General features: G+C 33.3%; 1 protein-coding gene and 1 long non-coding RNA gene across 2 annotated transcripts; both read right to left on the bottom strand.

Annotated features, from left to right (window-relative positions):
- Positions 1-8,532: 8,532 nt before the first annotated feature.
- On the bottom strand, positions 8,533-12,677 carry LOC106410433 (cytochrome P450 85A2). The gene is made up of 9 exons (XM_048762171.1): positions 12,356-12,677; positions 11,932-12,256; positions 11,434-11,583; positions 11,114-11,359; positions 10,939-11,025; positions 10,767-10,845; positions 9,104-9,210; positions 8,878-9,002; positions 8,533-8,769 (listed from the first exon to the last, which is right to left on the bottom strand). Exons 1-9 carry the CDS (start codon positions 12,544-12,546, stop codon positions 8,682-8,684), a joined length of 1,398 nt encoding a protein of 465 aa, XP_048618128.1. The 5' UTR covers positions 12,547-12,677; the 3' UTR covers positions 8,533-8,681.
- Positions 12,678-20,165: 7,488 nt separating this feature from the next.
- On the bottom strand, positions 20,166-21,951 carry LOC106409595. The gene is made up of 3 exons (XR_001282116.3): positions 21,205-21,951; positions 20,895-21,090; positions 20,166-20,809 (listed from the first exon to the last, which is right to left on the bottom strand). It is a non-coding gene; the product is annotated as an uncharacterized LOC106409595 (long non-coding RNA).
- Between the last annotated feature and the right edge of the window lie 1,198 nt (positions 21,952-23,149).

Genomic DNA, 23,149 nt, shown 5'->3' with positions numbered 1-23,149 from the left:
GTGATAACCACCTTTAAATGAAAACATTTGAACCCCTCTCTTCATTCATATTAGATCATTGCTTACCTAGCCGAATGATTGAGATCATGTGCCCATTTGTGAGAATTCACCTTGTGTGTGTGTGAATCAATGTGAGAGCTGGTTGAAGGAACTTGTTGGTGATGAGTATTACAACTTGAGTAGAGGCAAAAGAGTATGGATAGACCTAGAGAAGCTAGAGTATAATAAGGAAGATGTTCATGCTATTTGCTATGTTTCTTTAGGATGTTAAGTTGAGTGCTATGAAGTGTTACTTTTGGCTATGAGTTCCCATCTTCAAACTTCTCTCCTTTATGAGTTCTTACAAAGTCACTTGAGGACAAGTAAAGAACAAGTTTGGAGGAGTTGATATCTTGCATATTTACATTGTTTTAACTCTCTATTCTTGCATGTTTTGATCATTTAGATTAGGGATCATGCATTTTAGTCTCCTTTTTGCATTGCATAAGTCTTTATCAGGTCTTGGAGTTTCCATTGGAGTTCTTAGAGGTACTTGGAAGCATTTGGGATCAAAAGGGAGTGGAAAGTGTTGTTTGAGCGAGCAGAGCACCAGAGCGGGTTACGGGAGCGACCTACGACACTCGCTCCAGGTGAAACGAAGACAGCGCGACCTCTTCACCGGGGTGAAGCACCCGCTCCGAGCCAAAACCTCTTGTCGACAACTTTCACTATGTGGAGCGACCTGGTGGAGCGACGTTCCGTGCCCGCGCGCAGTTTGATGACGAGAAGCAAGCATATCAGAGCGACGTACCACAGCGAGGTGATTAACCCGCTCCAGATGTAGAGCGACCTGTGGGAGCGACGTCACGTGCCCGCGCGCGATTTGGAGACGTGAAGGAAAATACGTGGAGCGACCCAGTGTACCCGCGCCGACCTAGGGTGATTAAGGGTGATTAGAGAAGATCTAGGGTGTTTAGTGTTAGATCTACTTGTTTCCATGCTTGTTGAGGGTTCTCAATGCTATATTAGTCTTGATCATACTAAAATAGATCTCTAGGCATTTCCTACCCACAAGGTGTATGATGAAATGCCTTAACCAGCTCTTCAATGCTTTTAGCTTGCTTTACCTAAGAGATTAGTTGTTAAAGGAGTTAAGATTGCTATTAGACTTGTTATCCATGTTTGCTTTAGTAACATTCAACCTAAGAGATTAGATGCTTGAGTTGCTTTACCAAAAGAACATTCATCTAGAGATAGAGCTTGTTTAGCTTAGTGTCTAGGCATAAGGAAAGTGTTTGATTGATAGCTTGCCACCCTTAGATTGGATCTACATCATCCAAGATCAATGCCTAGCAACATGAGTCATCTTGCTTCATATTGAGAAAGAAAGATCATTACTTTATTGCATTATCTTATTAGTTCTTAGTTCATACAATCTTTAAAACCGGATTGCACTTAGCTTAAGCATGAACTTGCATTCCCTTTGCTGTAGAATCACCTAGGATTGGTTCGACAATCTTTTATACTACAACATTTGATTAGGAGCCTTGAAAACTCCTATCATCAATGTGATAGAGTTTAGATCTACGAAACTCAGAGAATAAGAACTCCTTGGTATTAAGAATCAATGAAATTGAATTACACTTTGATGTATGAACTAAACAAATACTCTCATGACGAATACAAACTCAGATCATCGATCTCATAACGATCTAGAGCTTAAGACTCATAGCGTCTATGAACTTACAACAATCAAAGCATAAAAGAAATGATTCATGAACAATCTTTATTTAAACGACTTCAGCTTTTCTTAGCTCCCTCGCAACCTCTAACGGCAAAGCCTCCCTCCGAGATAAAAGGTTCACTTTACTCTTTTGATTTAAAACCTTCCGCGCCAACACTTCTAGCCACGTCATCCCTACTATGTTTCTCAACTTTTCCTTTGTTCTTCCTCACAAACACCTTGTGGCACCTATCGATACCTCGCCTATCGAAACCAAGCTTGCCCTCAAGCTTGTAATAAGGAAAACGCTCTTCAAACTCCACTAAAGACATCCATGAATCATCTATCTCTGGTTTCCCTTTCCAGTGAACCAAAAATTCAGTATCACCATCCAATGTAATACGTTTTGCTAACACCTCCTTTGGAATCAAGTCAACAGACGCCTCATCCAAACAAACTGGTGGTAAATGAGTAGCCTAAAAATGCTGGCCCACGACCTTCTTGGTCTGAGATATATGAAAAACCGGATGGATTTTAGAACCTTGTGGTAACTCCAAACGGTAAGCCGCTTTCCCAATACGTTCCAAAATCATGTAAGGTCCATAGAATTTCGCTGCCAACTTTTGACAAAACCTTGTAACGACTGATTGCTGTCTATAAGGTCGCAATTTCAGATAAACCATCTCTCCCACCTGCAGTTCAACATCTTGTTTGTGTTTATCAGCTTGACTTTTCATCACTTCTTGAGCTCGGACCAAACATCTCTTCAACTGAAGCAAAGTAGCATCCCGTTGCTTTAAAGATTCCTCCAAATCAAAATTCTTCGTCGAACCATGTTCATACTTCAGTAACTTTGGAGGGTCCCTACCATACAACACTTTGAAAGGCGTCCCACATAAAGTTATATGATAGGAGGTATTATACCAAAATTCTGCCCAACAAAGAAACTGAGACCATGTCCGTGGATGCAATGAAACAAAGCAACGAAGATATGTTTCGAGACAACGATTCAGGACTTCTGATTGTCCATCAGTTTGAGGATGGAAAGATGTAATGTACTTGAGCTTAGTACCTGCTAACTTGAAGCATTCCTTCCACAAATTACTTAAGAACAACCTGTCTCGGTCCGACAAAATACTTTCCGGATAGCTATGAAGACGCACAATTTCAGACACAAACTTCTTGGCTACATCAGCGGAAGTAATTAAAAGGATGTCTAAGAATCAAAAAGTGAGCTGATTTACTCAACCTATCAATCCTTCTATAAAGTCCATATTAATATCCTCCCATACTCGATTTGGAATAGGAAGTGGTTGAAGTAAACCAGCCGGTGACAACGTAGAATGTTTATGTGTTTGACACACATCACATGCAGCTACATAATCTTGAATCCTCTGTTTAATCCCCTTCCAAGTAAATGATCATTGAACTCTATGAATTGTCTTCAAAACACCTGAATGACCACCAATCTTGTTGTCATGACATTCGCTCAAAATTAATGGAATGAACTTCGAATGCTGAGAAATAACCAATCTTTGTTTTGACCATAGTCTTCCATCAATAACTGTAAACTTCGAAGAAGATAATGTCTTATTCTGCAATTGAAGAAGAACTTCTTGAATCTCTTTCTCTTCAGCTATCTCCTTGTACAAATCCTCCCACTGTAATACCATAGGAACTGTCAATGCGAATAACATAGATGCGTTGATCATACTCCTCGACAAGCCATCAGCTACTTTATTTTCATAGCCTGGTTTATAAAATATCTCAAAATCAAAACCCAACAATCTTGTTAGCCACCGTTAATACTCCATGTTGACTTCTTTATGTTCCAAAAGATATTTTATACTCCTTTGATCTGTGTGAACCTGAAATCGTTTTCCCAAGAGATAATGCTTCCATTTTCTCACTGCCATAACCACAACCATTAACTCTTTTTCATAACCTGGTTTCAAACGTTCTCTGTCAGTCAATGCATGACTAGAAAATGTGGTTGGTCTTCTGTCCTACATCAGTACCGCACCCACACCGTAACCTGATGCATATGTCTCCACTACAAATATCTTCTGAAAATCTGGTAAGACCTAAATATGAGCAGATTTCATCGCTTTCTTCAACTCCAGAAACGATTTTAGTGCCTCTGCAGACCAAATGGATTGATCCTTATTCGGTAATGAAGTTAAGGCTCTAGCAATAACACCATAATTCTTCACAAACCGCCTATAATATCATGTTAAACCAAGGAACCCTCGCAACTGTTTAACCAATTTAGAAATTGGCCACCTATCCATTGTTTCTGTCTTGTGAGTATATGTTCCTACTCCTTCTTAAGAAATGCTATGGCTGAGATATTCAACTTGCTTCACTCCAAAAGTGCATTTCTTTTTGTTGGCAAACAACTTATGATCTCGCAAAACTGTTAACACTTGTGCCAAATGTAGTAAATGCAACTCCATCGTTTAGCTATACACCAGTATATCATCAAAGAAAACCAATACAAAGTCTCGCAAGAATGGTGTAAAGATCTTGTTCATAAGAGCTTGAAATGTGGCTGGAGCATTAGTTAAGCCAAACGGCATAACTAAAAATTCGTAATGGCCCTCCACTGTTCTAAAAGCTGCCTTCTCAATGTCTTCCTCCTTCATTCTGATTTGATGATTACCCGACCTCCAATCCAGCTTTGAAAATACAGCTGCTCCATGCAACTCATCAAGTAATTGATGTATGATTGGTATATGATACTTATTTGGTACCGTTGATCTGTTTAAAGCTCTGTAGTCAACTCAAAATTGAAACCCTCCATCTTTCTTCTTAACTAGCAACACATAGTTTGAAAATTGGCTGACGCTTGGACGTATAATGCCAGTTTGTAACATCTCGCTGACCATCTGTTCCATCACCACTTTCTTGCATGAGGATACCTATACGGATGAACTGAAACCGCAGATACCCCTTGTACAAGAGCCTTTGGAGTTCTTGACCTCTAACAAGAGGTAAGACTTCTGGTATAGCAAAAATATCAACAAACTTCTCCAAGAGCCTTTGGAGTTCTTCAGTAATCTCTGGTACTACAGATGTCACTACCGCAGTAGAGAACTGCACTTCTCTTCTAGTATCACTACCGCAGTAAGTAGGAGACAATGACTTTAGAGAAAACTTGGTGTTATGCAACCCATGATCGCCTAGCAAAGTCACCATTTTCCCCCGATAAACAAATGTGAGTTCCTGCTCTCTCAGTCAACCTCACATCTGCCTAACGTTTCCAGCCATTGCACACCTAAAATGACATCAACACTTCCCAGTTCTAAGGACATAAAATCTGATGTGAAAATTGAATCATTGAGAACAAAGTTACCTGCTAGGCACACTCCAAAAGCTTTCACAGTAACTCCATTCCCTAACAGCACATCTAAGCTACAAGCTGCAGAAACTTTCAAATGTAGCTTTTCTACAACTGATGGTGAAATAAAGTTGTGAGACTCCGCTATCGAGCATGACAATTATCTCCTTTTGATTAATTCTCCCTCTCATTTTAGTTGTCTTTGGAGAAGAAATCCTAAGAAAATAATTATAAGACAAAGTCATCAATTCTTGTTCGTTCTCAGCTAACATTGCTTCGTCTTCTTGATCCAAAACTTCAACTTCCCAACATTGAGCAAAGATAAGATCTGTAACTCTTTATTAGGGAAGACACTTGCGTGAGCTCTTGACCATGGCGCCTTGCATTTGAAATAAACTTTATCTCGTCTCATCGCATCCAATTCAACATCAGAATGTTTCTGCCTCGGCCTCTTATATGCTTGACCCGGTGTAATGTTCTCCTTATTATGTAAGTGATCGCCTTTAGTCTTGTCATTGTTTTTCCACTTCGTCACTGTTCTCACAGATCTCTCGCCTGTGTTATGGCGTTTTTGATTCCTACTCTCTGGCGTAGCTGCCTAACTGACCACCTTGCAAAACATACTTGTCTCCATCCGTAAGACAGCTGAGATATAGTTTTGTAACCCTTGAGGATCCTTCATCCTTATCACCTCCTTCATCTCTGTACCCAACCCATTATAGAATATGCGCTCCAACAAGTGATCAGATAATCCTGGTACTTGAGCTGAAAGTGTTCCAAACTCTAAAACATACTTCGTTACGCTTCATGTTTGTTTAAGAGCAAACAATCTCTTCTCAGGTTCCTCATCAATGGATTCGGAGAATCTGATCATCAGTTGCTGCTTAAAATCCGTCCAACTACGAAATCTTCCCCGACGTCTCACCCAGCCAAACCACTTCTTCAAAGCTCCTTGCAAGCATAATGGAACTAAATCCATCTTTGCCTCATCACTGTATCTTCCCAGAGCATAGAAATATTTGATATCCCCAATCCAATCAGAACCATCACAACACGGCATCTCAACTTTCTTTAACATAGTCTCACGATTTGCTGGATTCAATCACTCAGTTCGATAACCTAGCGGAATACTTCCATGTTGTTCACAAAAGAAGGATGTACCTGAGGTGTATCATTCATCAATGTGGACTGTGGAACCGTCTCTTGAAGCGGCATCTTTCCCATCGATTTCATCATCGCTTGTACCGATGAATTCAGCTCCGTCATCGTCGATTGTAGCGAAGCTACCGTCGAATTTGTTGTCGCATTCTCCTTCGTCAATCGACTAACAGTCTTAGCTAAATCGTAGACTTGCGTCTTCCACTCCATCTCCGCATCATCGGAATCGTCAACATACCCTGCTTGTAACGTTGTTGGTTTCAGTGTCATCGTCGTCGCTATGCTCAAACTTTTCACAGCACCACTGATAGAGTTTAAATCTACGAAACTCATAGAATAAGAGCTCCTTGGTATTAAGAATCAATTAAATCAAATTACACTTTGATGTATGAACTAAGCAAGTACTCTCATGACGAATACAAACTCAGATCATCGATCTCATAATGATCGAGAGCTCAAGACTCATAGCGTCTATGAACTTACAACAATCAAAGCATAAAAGAAATGATTCATGAACAATTTTTATTTAAACAACTTCAGCTTCTCTTAGCTCCCTCGCAACCTCTAACGGCAAAGCCTCCCTCCGAAATAAAAGGTTCACTTTACTCTTTTGATTTAAAACCTTCCGCGCCAACACTTCTAGCCATGTCATCCCTACTCTGTTTCTCAACTCTTCCTTTGTTCTTCCTCACAAACACCTTGTGGCACCTATCAGCATGAGAGACATCCGAGCTAATGAGCTGACAAAAGAACCATCTTTTTCCAGAGCTACGTATGATTACAAACTATAATAAGCATTCAATATGCATGCATTTAAATTTTGTAATCTTTTGTTGTTAAGTATTAGTAACAGCATCGTGGATCAATTGAGATTTTCCCAGATGTACCTCAGTCTAGGGAACTCGTAAATCATGTATTGATTTTCTTTCTTTCGATTACTAAATAAGTGAGATTGAGAGCAATCGATGCGCAAGTTAAAGTGTGCACATCACTTAAATATGCATCTGATCAAGAACGTCTCAAGAATTGAATAAATATCTAGGAAAAATATTCTCAAATATACTTGGTTCTAGGCATATGGAGTGAGACATCGATCAATGCTCTCTAGGTTTTATAAATAAATAGAACTTTGAACTCATCACTTGACTCTCTCTCTCTCTCTCTCTCTCTCTCTCTCTCTCTATCTCTCTCTCTCTTTACACGGATATACGGGGTTCACGTTATTTCATAGTGAAAATTGGAGCTTCTGAGAAAAGAAGGATCGGACCTAACGAATTAGTGACTGCTCATATACTGTGAAACTTAAGTAGGCTGACTTCATATCGTTAGTTGGGTCATCTTATGTAGTTGACTAACCTGGGTTGTAGGCTTTTTAATAAATATAAATTCTCATGTTGAAATTTCGTCAATAACTATTGTGGGCTATGTTGGGCTTAAACATGTGCATAAAATTACTAGCCAGTTAGATTTACATAATCCTAAATGTTAATCCCCTTAACATTTTCCTTAGATCATCGTATTCTTATAAATAAATGATTACTAATTTCATATGTTCAATAACTGATTAAATAATTATATATCTAGTTGTCATTATCAAAACCTTTCGAGGTCCTAATTTTGTTTTTTGTCAGCAAAGAAATTTCGAAGTCCTAATTATGTATACTTTCTTCATCAACAATGTCTCTGTTATTTTTACCGTTTGTAAATCATAAGTATATTCCTAACATGGGAAAGACCACAAACATTTTTCTAAAATTTGGCCTATTTTGTATATTTTTTTACTAAAGTACCATATATATATAAAATTTTAAAAAAGCTGATTTTTTCAAGTTTTTTGGATGGACTGGAAGTTGGTGCTTGGTGTGCTTCTCATCAGGGCCGGCACTTATCGTGTTCCAACTTCCAAGAACAAGTGAGGTTCAGATTTTGAAAACACTAGTTGAACATCAGAAAAATAGTAAAGCAATAATTGTTATTATAATAAAACTGATCATGATTCAGTTATTCAGACAATATTTATGAAATGCAAAAACTTAATTACAAGATTAGAGACTGAGCTCAACATTTTAAAAATATACTCCTTCCGTTTTTTAATATAATTCGTTTTAGAATTATGCACATAGATTAAGAAATCATTAAGTTTTTATATTTTCTAAACAAAAACATCATTAATTATTTACCTAACCATAAATCAACCAATAATAAAATATAAAGTATATTATCATTGGTCGTATGACATTAAGCGTTAATAATTTTACATAGAAAACTAAAAATGTCATATAATTTAGAACAAAAAAATCTCTCTAAACGACTTATATTAAAAAACAGAGAGAGTATTATTTTCTATATATTCCATTTTTCTCCCTTTCTCTCTCTCTGTACACAGTCCATCTCTTGAGAGGTAAAAATAGGCTAATTAACCCTAACAAAAAGACTTAACTGATTATATATACATAACTTGAATATTAGGTCAAACAAAAGTCAGTAAGGTGAAACCCTAAGATGGTATCCTTTTGGTGCAGAAACTCTGGGAAATACCACTAGTTTCTCTCCTCCTTTCTCCTCCCATCTGCACAAGGAAAATCAAAACATTAAGATCTCAAATCATCAATCACGACAACAACAAACAAATCAGATCTTTGCACATTAAAGAGACATGGATTAATTAAGAACATACTTGTATCTCGTAACAAAGTAGTGAATGAAGCTCGAGACTTCAGAAATTCCTAGTTCCTTTCCAGGGCAATGTCTTGCTCCACCTCCAAAGAGTAAGAAATAGCTCATTGATTCCATTTTTTTTTCCTGCATATTTAAATACCCAAAGAAACCCTCTATGTGAGCCTCAAGTTTCTAAATAACAAAACACAAGAGTACCAAAAAGAAACAGAGTTGCAAATACTAACCATCCATCTCCATGGGTTAAAGATCATTGGATCTTCATACAGAGATGTATCATAATTAATCTCTCTTGTGTAGACGTAAATTCTCCAACCTTTTGGGATTAAATACCCTGCAAATATATTTAAATGACACCTATTAAGTACTAATACATATATTTCATCAAGATTGCAAAATTAAAGGTTGATCTTCTCCTCTGTCAAAATAATTGAACTAAAACCATGGGGGGGGGGGGGGGGGGGGGGGGGGGGGGGGGGGGGTCACGGGGAGATGATTGCTTTGCTGGACTGGTTGGTTTATGGTTTATATTTGTAAATAATTGATGTAGTGTAAGGTCCACATGACCACATTTTTCTCTCTCACACACACACGCACATAAAGAAAACTAATAATGATAAAAAAAAATCTTCAGTTTCAACTGAATTACTAGATTTTGACCAGCGCGGATTTATTTTCCTTTTTTTTCAATTGACAAATATTTAGCGTCATATTTCATATATTTGTGTTTTATTTTATAAAAGACTTAAACTTTTTATCTTTCTTTATCGTGTTTCATTTTAAATGACTATTTATGTTTAAAAAATTAAACTTTATTTTTTTAATGAATTAAGTTGGTATAACTCTGATGAATTAATTTTATTATGTGGTTAATATATTTAATAAAAATAATTATATACTTTTAATAAAGATTTATACTTTTCAATGAAAAAATCAATTTTTTTTATGAATGCTTAAATTATATTAAGAAAAGAAAAAAAATTAATTAAGAATGGTTGAAAAAAAAAATTATTTGAACTTGGACTCAATGGCCCAAAGGAAAAAAAATGTGAGAATTGGATCTGATTTCTTAATCGGCCCAAATGGCCCAAGAGAGATCTGATGTGGATAGTGGACTGGATCCAAAAATAATGGCCTAATATAGATGTGTTATTAATATTACTTGATTGCCCTTAATGAAACATGCAATGTTAATAAAGAAAGAGCATGCTAAGGTAAAAAAGACAATAGGATCTTGCTTTAATAGTATAGACTAGATTTTGACCCGCGCTTTCAAAGCGCGGGTTTATTTTTGTTTTTTTTTTTCAATTGACAAATATTTAGTAAATGTCACATTTTCATATATTTGTGTTTTATTTTATAAAAGACTTAAAATTTTTATCTTTATTTATCGTATTTCATTTTAAATGACTATTTATGTTAAAAAAATTAAACTTTATTTTTTTAATGAATTAAGTTGGTATAACTCTGATAAATTAATTTTATTATGGGGTTAATATTTTAATTAAAAAATTATATACTTTTAATAAAGATTTATACTTTTCAATAAAAAAATTCAATTATTTTTATGAATGCTTAAATTATATTAAGAAAAGAAAAAAATAATAATTAAGAATAGTTGAAAAAAAATTATTTGAACTTGGACTCAATGGTCCAAAGGAAAAAAAAAGGTGAGAATTGAATCTGATTTTTTAATAGGCCCAAATGGCCCAAGAGAGATTTGATTTGGGCTGGATCCAAAAATAATGACCCAATATAGATTTGTTATTAATATTACTTAATTGCCCTTAATGAAACATGCAATGTTAGTGAAGGAAACATGCCCCTAAGGTAATTATGACAATAGGATCCTGCTTTAATAGTATAGATAATACAGTACTAGTTTCTTACCGTTGAGTTCCAAGTCGTGAGTAGTTTTTCTCAAGACACCATTAACAACCGTTGCCAATCTTGATGTCTCAAAGATCACCTATTAAAAATGGTCCAAAGGATAAATAAATTACATTGTCAAAATCAAGAGCAATAGATATTAATGGTTCAATTTGTGTACGAAAATACTCACAGCTCGTGTGAATTTCATGGACTTAATGTCGTCGAGATTAAGCGGTTCGTCAGGTCGTTTTCTGTCTCTTACAGCCAAATGTTCTTTCTGTAATCAAAAGCCAGTAATCAATAACCAAACCGGATTAAACCGTCAGAAACCCGAAAAAATCCAGTTGTGTTTATGAGGAACATACTCTAAGTTCTTCAAGAGCTTTAGGGTGATCATGGAGATACTTAAGAGCCATCATGGAAGTTACAGAGACAGTCTCATAACCCGAATACAAGATCGTTAATACTTGATCTCTTATCTCCTTATCAGTTAACAAGTATCGGTTATCTTCCTTCTTCATCAAGTAACCCAACATATCTGTATAAGTTTCTCCTGACTCTCTTCGTTCTCGCATCAGCTTTGTCAATAACCTATCCAAATTGTTTCTTGCCTGAGAAGTAACCAAAAAGGTCAGTATATTTTCACAATTTTTTTTTTTTGATATTAAGATTCTGAGTATTTTACTTGGATTCCACAACGATATTGCGTTCCTGGGAGGTCGATTGGGACCGAAAGAGTTCCCTCAACAAGCTTGAAGAACTCAGTTCTATATTCTTCAACCTCTGGTTTTTCCAAAGTCTCTGCTATTTGTAACAACGATGATAAAAATGTCATCTGCACAAAATAGAAACAAATGAATTCATTAAAAGTATTTCTTAATACGTGTTAAGAAATTGAACCAACAAAAAATTTGATTAGAGAGGGGTACTTATTTAATGTCTCTTATCACCAAAAAAATATTATTATTTATCTTATATTAAAAATTAATTTATTAATCTTTAAACTATTATAATTTATTAATATTTTAGTAAAACTAAATTTATTAATTTATTTAGTTTTTCAAAAGTAAATAAATTTGACATATTAAAAACATTAAATCCCTAATAAAGGAAGGGACCAGAGATTCAGATTCAATGTCTAAAAACAAAGAAAGAAGAAAGAGAGAGAAAGGCAAGAACGTACATGTTTGGTCTTTTCTTGGATATCAACGGTTTCGAACGCATCCCAACCAGAAAGATAACTTCTCATGAATGCATCAATCTTAGGCAAGAGATGTTCTTTCATCATAGCCGGGCTTGTTAGAGAGATCAGTGAGCCTCTCATGAGCCGGTGGCTCGGTCCGTGAACCGCAGCGATGTTGCTTGTCCCGAGGATATCAAGCATAGATTGTGGGTAGCCAGAGACTAGTCCTTTCGACTCGTTCATTAGAATGTATCTGTTGAGTTCTGCGTCCATTGAGACTATTGTAGGGCAGCCAAGAATGTGAGATTTGAAGAAACTCCCGTATCTGATTTGATCCAAAAGAAATGAGATTTTTAGTTTCTCGCAAACCTAAATGACCAACTGGCCCACGAGCAGAGTTAGCTAAACAAATAAAAACTTGTACCTGAGTCTCTGGTTCTTCATGAAACTTGGTCCTTGTTTGAGAAACTCAGTGGTTTCACCAAAAATTGGCCAGCCCATGGTACCAGGAGGAAGGCCTTTCTTGGAATATCGCATCTGGTTCCATCGGAGAAGAGCGGAGCAGATGCATACAATGATCATAAGAAGACCAAACATCATCATCATTATACCCATCTTCTCTTCCTTTTGTTTCCTCTTTTTTCTTTCTTTCTTGTGAGCTCTGTTTTCGAACAGAAGCAGTAGTAGCTAGAGAGAAAGAGAGAGATGGTTAAGGGTATCTTGTTTGGGACTAGATGGCTGTGTGTCATTGTTTATATAGGCACCTAAAGGGGACGAGGGAGGGAGAGAGGTGTAGTTGGCTTTTAATTTTTAACTAACACTGTAAGATTTCTTAGTTTAAGAAGTTGGTCCGAAGACGATATCACTATTGTTTTGGGATTAATATTGGGTATAATTTAAGCAAATCACCATGAAAATTAAAATATAGAAAATATTTATATTTATGATATTGGGTATAATTTAGCAAATCACCATGAAATTTAAAATACAGCAAATATTTATGTTTATGACTGGGATATTTTTACTACTACAAAAAAATTGATTAGATGATTCTTTTTTTAAAATGGAAAGAGTAGGTCACTCTTTCTTATTTAGTTGAGCTTAATTTCTTTTTCTTAAGTAATTTAAACTCTTATTGACTATTAAATCCAAAATTTAGTGATAAAGATATTTTTACAAATAAATAATAATATTAGTGTATATATTTCAAATATGTAAATAATTATATTTTATGACTGAAATATTTCTATCAGTAGAGAATTTTTTATTAAAAATATAAATTGAATAATATTTATGTAAGATTATATGTAAGCAACTACTAGTATGGGGATAATAAAAAAATATTATTGCAATAATAATAATGATGATAATAGTTAATAGATCAAAAAGATAATAATTATTTTCTTTTGAGAAATTGCCACAAATACCACATTCATATTACCAGTTTTCATGTTGACGCTAACCACTTTTACATTCACATTTAATGAAGGGTAAAAAACATTTATATCCCTAGAATTAACTAATCTATACTTAGGATTTAGAGTTGAAAGGTGGGATAGGATTTTTGAAATGTGAAATTTAGGATTTTAATAAATATATAAAAATATATATAAATTTTTAAAAAATAGTTTCAAACATAATTTTTGATTTTTAAAATGAAATTTTGAAAAAAAATTCAAAAAAAAATTATAAAAAAGTTCGAATTTGAAAAGTATAATTCGAAAACATAATTTTTTTATTATTTTTATTTCTTTAAATAATTATTTATTTTATATATATAGAACAATGGTATTTGCCACTTAATAAAGAAGATAGTTTTGAAAATATTTCATAAAAATGAATAATGACATCATAAAAGTGGTAAACACGAATTTTTTTTTTTTTTTTAATATTAGAAGTAGTTAAAATATGGCTACTCTTTGTTATTAGTTAATCTTAATTTTTCTTTTCACTTTTTTTTTGTTTAAGCCATTACTGACTTTGCATCCAAATTTTAATTTCGTCAAATCGAAATTCTGGTAAAAGCTTCACAAACAACAAAATCCAACTAGCTTCTCTTGGAAAAATATATACTCCTCAGAAAAGTAGATCCAAACAAAGCTCAAGTAGAGATACTTCACAACACCATATAATCTTACCGCCGATCATCAGATATTCATGATCCAAAAGAATTATCATCTAGGATTGTAGGGAGATATTATTCGGGCTAAGGAGGATGCTACCAACAGTAGAATTATAAAATTTTAACTCAGCGCCATCAGATCTTGGTCTTGCTGCTATCACATGCGTAACATTTGATGAAAGAAGATCCAATTTAACTTCTTTTTTTTTTCCAATTTCACTTAGAATGTAGAAACAAGAATAACATAGCATTTCTCCCTCTGAAATACGTATTAGTTTACTCTGCACCAGTTCTATTTTTAATCATGTTTTCGAATACGACGTTAGACTTAAAAGAGGCTATTCAAGTAGCCGGAGTAAGGATTAAGAGCCTATTGGCTGAATATCAAAAGGTGATCATTAAAGAATTGTCTAGATTAGGAAAAAGGGTTGTAGACAGAGTAGAACTTAACCAACCAACTCATTCTTCAAGATCTCAGACATGAATGCTTGTTTGGTAGTGGGTGAGGGAAGATTCTTCTTCTCAGGTAAATTATACTACCTCCGTTCCTGAAATTAAGATGTTTTAGATTTTTTTCTTGTTCCACAAAGATAGATTTTCTATATTTTTAAGGTACTTTTTTATACTTTTGAGGAACATTAATTGAGAATATTTGAATTGATTAAATTTCATTGGTGAAAAGTTATTGCAAAGTGTATAATAAAGTAAAAAATAAATTAAATTATAAACATTTATTAAATTCTTAATAAGTGTGTATACTCTATAAAATCTTACTTTCAGGAACAGAGGGAGTAGTTTATTACTTTATTGTTGCATCTTTATGGGTTTTATTATAAATAAAAACGTTAATGATTTCGATATAGTTTGGATGAAAAGGTATAGGTATTATGTACCTACGGTTCACATGCCATCGTAAATTTAAATAATAGTAATTTATGTCGACACTTGAACTAATGAAAGTCAAATTATTTTTATCTCCACACTCTAAAGATTTTAGTATCACATTCTTGATTAAGTTAATAAGTATGTTTATTATACGACATTGTTGTAGGGTTGAGTAAAAAATGATGGTAGAAGAAAAGTAGTACTTATTTATTAATATATTTTTGAGAAATTTTTTTTTATCAAAAACTCTGTTATCCGTTGATAATAAATAAAAGAAAGGAAGAACTGAATGAAAGGGTACTCGGGGGAGATGAGGACAGGCACATGGGCACCACTCAAATTCAAATTTACACCAAAAGCACTACAATAAAAAAAATACCTAAAACAATTTTATTCTATTTATTCCTTAAAAGAACTTGCAAGAAGTTCACGTGTATGTTCTTATGTTTTCGTATGGAAGTTTACATTAATTACTCGCTCTGAGACACATTTCAACTGTCATTCCTCCATGTGAATAAAAGAGTATGCAAAAGAAACTAAATAGTTTTGAGAGCACCTATACATGGAAATGTGATGGATGATATATAACCAATCGCTTATAATTAATTGCTCGTACCTATATTAACACAACTACACAAGCATACTGAGTTATCTCGCCGTACAGAATGTGGAATGAAGTGTAATGTAAAATGAAGTACTGATCAGGACTGGTACTGATACAAGAATTTTTATCGACAAACAAATAAAGTATCAGTATAAGAAAATAGAAAAGAAGATTCAAGCGACATTTTCTCAACTAGTTAAATATTCAAATGACTACTGTCACGTTAAATGCATACATACACAGATGTCTCGTTTCTGATAAATAATTATACTACCCAAAAAAGCATAAACGTCATAAATTATTAGTGATAAAATAACTATTGTGTAGAGAATATAAATATATTTAACGTATATAATTATATATACCATTGTTTTAAATAAAAACGTTGATGTTGTTTGCAAACTGATATCTCTTTTTGCTAATGGTTACTCTTACTGTTTAAAATTGATTTACATGACACCAAAAATATAAATTGATACGTGATCTGTTCTAATTTAGATGACGCTTTAGAACTTTACGCACATGTATAGAAGACTAACACAACACATTTTCTAACCTTTTGTATTTAATTAGTTTATTCTATATCTTTATTACGACCGATCAAACTAAAAAGATAAAAGAAATTATTTTTTATTATCGCGTGTCTCGATTTCTGTAAATATCAAGTAAAACAAAATAAAATAAAAAATTCTAAAACTTCATTTAGAAAAAAACAAATGAATAATTAATAACATTAAAATTATGGTTATCATCACAAAATAAATCTACGATTAAAAGTTATAAAATAATAATATCAAAATTATGATATTTTATTGATTTATTGAAATTAACTAAATCAGAAATTTACTTAAAATGAAATAGTGTAAATCAAAATTTTACTTTAAATGAAATAGTTTTATTATAACTCAATGTATTTTTTTAAAGTTGTACTGTACATATGATTTTGTGGATAAAAGTTTCGTGGAAGAAAATCATTTGAATGGGTATTCTACCGTATATTAAATATATTGATAAATTTCATGCCATTTTCTGTAATTTTTTTGCTTTTCTTGACACGAGTCACGTGAATATTATATATACACAAATAATATGTATTCATATATATGTGAAATAAATAAAATAGCAGAGGAGTCCATTTCAGTTTGGGGCTCTCTCTCCTCTCTTTTAGAGAGAGGATTTTCTCATTACTTTCCTTGTTCCCAAATTTAATTTTTCACAAGGAGTAGAGATAAGAGAGTTTCCAGATCGGTTTTTGTTTCCGGCGACGCACCTTTTCTTCGGTGGTCGGCCGGTTCTGTCTCCGGCGTCGCGTCGTTACTCTCGATGGTCGTCCGGCTTTTGTCTCCAGCGTCTTTGCCTTCTTCTCCGGCGATGGCGGCTGGCTTTCTCTGGTACACGGTGGTCTTCTCGACGGCGTGTAGCCGGCCTTGTCTGGGTTCCGTTTGTTCTCCTCGAGTGTGATCGAGGTGAGTGACGAGTTTGTGGTGTGCGTGGGCCTTACCTTGGATGAGATCTCGATCTCGATTTCGTTTTCGATTTCGATTGAACTCTCCAAAACGTTCGCTTGAAGAAACTGATTCCGGCAATCTTCCAATACTGTCGTTGGAGATGGATTCGGTGCCTCTGGTTAAGGTCCTGGTTGAATTCCGAGTGGTGGCTCTGATTCCGGCGTGGTCCGGCGTGGTTGCGAGACGCGTGTCTTCTCTAATTGTTAGAGGTTGACACGTGTCTCTTTCTTTCGCTAACTTCAACACGTGTTTGCGCGTGTTTTCGTCGGTTTGTCCGAATCGGTGATGTGGGCCGCAGACCATGTTTTTAGTTGTTGGGTTTTTTTTTGGTTAGTCCATTGCTTTGGGCTTTTAGAAGTTGGGCTTTTGCCTTTTAATAAAATTTCAGATGGAAAAAAAAAAAAAAAAAAAAAAAAAAAATAGCAGAGAGGGAGAGCATTGGTTTTACAACATTCCTGCTACTGTTCTAACTGCAGGTTTGAATTTTGGTCCGCCTTGAAATCATGAAGATGTAAATATACACATATCTATTTAAAAAGTACTGTATGTAGAGTCATGTGTATGCAACGTCATCGTCCATCCATGACGTTTGATAAATATGGGAATCTTTAATTTCACAATGAAGGAATCTACCGTTAAAATTTATAACATATTACTTGATATCTCGTGTTTTTCATTGAACTAACCATCCATTTAGTATGCATAGTAAATTACGAATATTATATATATAAATTATATTATATATTATATATTTTTACGTATTATAAAATAATAAATATATATTGAATAATTAAAAGTAATTAACTATTACATATATAATTAAATTGGTGCAAACATATAAATCAATTTTATTAATCCAAATAATAATTTATTTTTCAATATGATAGAATATGTAATTAAATTTAAATGATATTAACATACATAGTATATTTTTAAAATTAATGTCTATTAAATGATGTTTTCTACTCATATGGTTTTACTGATCATTTGTATTTTTTATAGCAAAAATTTTGAATAACTCATAACAAAAAAAATTTGTGGGATCAATAGTTTTAATAATTGATAATTTTTAAAATTTTAAGTTGTCAATGTTCGTTCAAAACTTTTATCAAAAACATTTTTCAAAATAAATTTCGAAAATAAAATATTTATGTATTTTATATATAGTTTATAGTTTAGTTTAAAACGATGTATATATATATATATATTAATCTTTATAATTAATTAAATTATGCTTTTTAATTATATAATTTTGTAATTTTTTGTATTTTGTCATAACAAAAATTTTAAACCATGGATCAGAAAATTTGAATGTGAGACTTTTAACAGTTTTAGTAATTTATAGTCATTTTTAAAAAATTCAAAATATAAAATATACAGAAAAATCTAAATTTTTATTATATGGTTATTGTGGCTGTTTAATTTATTTTAATAGGTTAAAAATTAAATAAATATGATAGAAGATACACTAATTTTTATCAAATCTTTATTACTCAAAATGATTAATCGCCATATATATTTTAGCCACATTACACAAGTCCGTAACTTTTATTTAAGGAAATAATAAAGAATAATGAATTTATGGTTATTTTAATAAAAAGCTTATCATATAATAGATGAACCAACTTATTTTCTAATGATCCTAAGAATCATCCAAGTGATAGACACATGGCTACAAAAACAAGTTGTAATCTTTCTCAATTAATATATAAGAGATTTATCATTTATTTTAGCATTTAGGCATCATAAGATTGCATTTCTATGCATATGTCTTTACTAGTGGTGTTGGAGTATCCTTTTTGAAATTATTGGAGATGTTTGGATCCATCTTAGATCAAAAGAAGTGAAGATTGAACTATGGGCAAAAGAAAAATGACCAAGACCAAAGAAATGGGTCAACCACAGACTATGGCCGCAGATCAATCCCGTCGGCGGTAGACATGGTTGGCTGAAGACTGGATGAACCAGGGACGTCAACCGCGGACAGGAGCAGTCCGTGAATTTCAACCCGAGAGGTCGATTCTGAAGTGGACAGACCGCGGGCAATGGGTGCGGGCGAAGATTGTCCGCAGATTACGGCCCGAGAGTGACCATTTGGAACGTGTTTGGCCGCGGACTGGTCTCGTCCGCGATCGACACCAAGATCACTTTACCCATTCGTTTTTTTGGTAAAATACGGGTTTTTCGGGTCAACTCGGTTTGAGTTTTAAGCTATTATAAATAGTTTTAGACCTAAAACATGGAGATAAAATGTTTAGTATACCCCTGATATAATATACAAATTACAAACGTAAACCTAATATCATTGTCACTCACTAGAAAATAACAAAACCGTAAAAACACATTTTCCTGCAAAAATCGCAAAAACAAATTTTCCACCAAAACTGCAAAAACGCATTTTCACACCGAAAACATTTTCACGCCGAAAACAAAAAAAAATGAATTTTTCTGTCAAAATTGCAAATCCGCACTTTCCCGCCAAAACCGCAAAAACGTATTTTCACGGTAAAACCGCAAAACCGTATTTTCGCGCCAAAACCGCAAAAACGTGTTTTCACGCTAAAACCGCATAATCACATTTTTCCACCAAAACAATAAAAATACGTTTTCACGCTATAACAACAAAACCAGATTGAGGATTTTGTTTCGTCTTCTCATCGGAACATAACGACTTACAAGTGCAAAACTTTAATCTTGGCAGTAGCTTTTAAAACCAAGTACAAAACTACTATAACTTTGTATTGGATTATTTTATTGATATTCGTTTTAAAAAGAAAATAGCTTAGTGGTTCTTTTTTTAAATAGCTAGTGGTTGGGAACAATATGCTTGATGTACTATTTTAAGAAAAATCATTTTCTCCATCACTTAAAACCTTGGAGTCTCGGACCGATGAATGATTTTAATTAAAGAAACAAACAACTGGTGTAGAGGCATCGACGTGTGTGCATAACGGATAGCGGTCAGTAGCAGTAGGGCTACATGCTTCTAGTTAGAAGTAGGTCTGGGCTGTTCATGCGATATATAAAAACCCTTGTTCGGAAACTTGCTAGGCGCTACGCGTGCGGTTCACTCCGACCTAGCGATTTATTGAAAAATCGAAAAAAAATCGGAGAATACGCGAGGAAATTTTTTTGTATTTTTGTATGTATAATACTCTATTTATACGTATAATACAAAATTTTATGTATAATAGATGCCTGTGCATAAAACATTATTGATACTAAAATTCACGTATTTATAAATATAGGAGCAAACTACAATATTGTCAATATTTAGTCAAATATTATGTATACAACTTGAACAATAGTCTGGTTTACTCACTCACCTTCCTCTCTCCATTGTCTGCGTTGAGCACTTAAAAGTATCATTGTGTTTTCTTCAAACACACTATGCACTGGTAAAGAGTTCCAATGCGTGGCCATGAGGGCAATACCCTTTCTCCATCATATATTTCCTCAGGTTTAGTTCTAAATTGACTTCACCATTCTCAAAGAAGAGCTTCATGAGCATAATAACAATGTCTTTGGAACCAAACACCTTCACTTGATTTTGTGGTAACGCACCACTAACGTCTCCGCATCTCATGATCATCAAAGCATTATAATCTTTACAGTTTACAATCATATGAACCTTCTCTTAGGAATTTCATCGAACAGTTGGCGTGCTTTGAACTTGGCGTGCCTTTTGATTTGTTCTCGCTACACCAACACAACCACCATGTATCTGTAACGAGGGTTCAACCTTTCGACAACCCATTTCTACAAAGCAACCACAAAAAGCCAATCTTTGTTCTGTTTGGAAAAATGAAAAAGTTGTTGATAATATCATAGCAAGGAAACATACGAATTGGAGGAAGTTTCTTCACCATTACGCAACGCGTTTTCTAATTCTACGCCGTCCACGTCAATTCCATGGCCCACCGCGTAATGCAACCGAAGTGACTCAATTCGCCACGGAGCCCACCCGCATCACGTTTAACCGGTCGAGTAATCGCCTCCGCGGCTGATTTTTTGAACAAGGATAAAAACGATCCCGAAACCTTATCCAAAAAAACACAAATTCAAATCCAATCCAAATCTATAAAAATATCTGAATGAATATTGTATTAGAGGAGATCGGATACCGAAACCCGTTCGGATAATACTCAATATACCTGAAATATCTGAAATACATATAATAACCCAAACCTTTAATAGTTTAGACTCATTTTTTTCATAGTTTTGTCTAAACCCAATCCCATATATACCAAAGATTTAGTACTTCCGTCTTTACTTTTTCCACACTTTTCCATTTTACTGGAAGATACATTCTTTTTAAAAAAAAGATTGATTTGGTGAAGCACTACTATTGATCTTTGAGTATTTGATGTCTTGTTCTTTGGTTAATAACCTATTTTGTCATTGTTTGTTTAATATTATATTGTTTTATCTTACCATTTACATATTACTATTTGATTCAGATTTTTTTGTTTTGATTCATGAGCTATGTTTATCCCACATATTTTTATGTAAATTTAAATAACCAAATCCAACTCGAATTACCCAAACCCGAGTTATATATATCCAAATCCGACCAATATATAAAAATACTTGAATGGGTTCTATACCCCTACACCGAGATACCAAAAATTTGAAATACCCGATCCGATCCCGAATGAATATCAGAACATCCAACTGTAGTTAAAAATATAGATAGAAACTTAAAACTTCGATTCTATTGGTTACATGCTTTTAGTTAGAGTATAGATAGAAACTTAAAACTGTGATTCTTTTTATATTTCTTAGTCAAAATTTTGTTTTTTTGTTATTGTTTTGGATTATTTTATTTTACAATACGAATCAAACAGTAGTACTTTAGTGATAAGAGAAAACTTGAAGTAAAACCGGTCTCGAGTTCAAATCATACGAGGAACTAGGAGCATCTCTAAAAACTTATTTTAAGGTTTTCAAATTTTTATATTCGAAGTTTAGATGTGCTCTTCTCCAAATCAAAATCCAAAATTATTTTTATTTTATATTATGGTCCTTATATATATCACAATTAACTTAAATTTGTAAAAACAATTATAAATAATTAGCACATATATAAAATATTACTTCAATATTAATAGAATGTCACATTAATATATAAAATTATAAATAGAAATACAATATTATATATTAACCAACGGGCAATATATCACATTATTTCATAAATAATCTTCATAATGCTCTCATATATGATCAACTAGTGCATTTCGAGATAAAAAAAATATTATATTTTTAATTTGTAGATTATGAGCTAAATTTTTTTGAAATCGAGTATTCTCATTATTCAACATATAATCAATTATTCTCATTATTCAACATATGATCAATTATGTCTTCATGTACGTTCTAAATTTATTTCATTAAGTTTCTTCTGTAATATTTTATTTTTTAAATATAGTTTAAAATATTTTTAAAGTTTTTTATTTAATTTTATGTGTAAAACTTAGATTTATAAAAATAAATTAATATTTGTGAGATATAAAATTTTTAAAGATTAGAACGGTAAACACAAAATATTTAAGAATTATAAATATGATATATAATTGTAAAGACCAAAATGCAGATAAAAATACGAAACTTCAAATTTAAAGTTTTGAGTTGTTAAAATTCAAATATAGAAATTATAGAGTTTATTTTAGAGATGTTTTAAGTTATCATTTATATAAAAATGAGATCTTGTTTATATTTCATTTAAAAAAAAAAAAAAAACTGGAGTTTAAGTTACTTGTCGGTCGGTTTCATCTTCTTGAAATACTATTTAAGTTATATATATTTAAGTTACTATTTAAATATATATATTTTTAAGTTATATATAAGGGGTATTTAGGAAAATACAATAAAAGTGGCCAACTAGGTCTCATGAGCGGGTCCGTACACATTATCAGTGAACACCAAGTCTTTTTTTTTTTGATCGAAGTGAACACCAAGTCTGTTATGATAAATGATACGTCTAATCACGGTATCTGTATTCTATATAAAGTCCTTATCGACTCAAATCCTTTACCAAGCGTGTATCCAAGTTAGATCCTTAGAAAACGACATGGCACTCGCATACCTTTACCGATTTGC

This window comes from Brassica napus, chromosome C7, assembly GCF_020379485.1.
Source record: "Brassica napus cultivar Da-Ae chromosome C7, Da-Ae, whole genome shotgun sequence".
In the NCBI taxonomy this organism is placed as follows: Eukaryota; Viridiplantae; Streptophyta; class Magnoliopsida; order Brassicales; family Brassicaceae; genus Brassica; species Brassica napus.
This window is presented reverse-complemented; position numbering and strand designations above follow the sequence as displayed.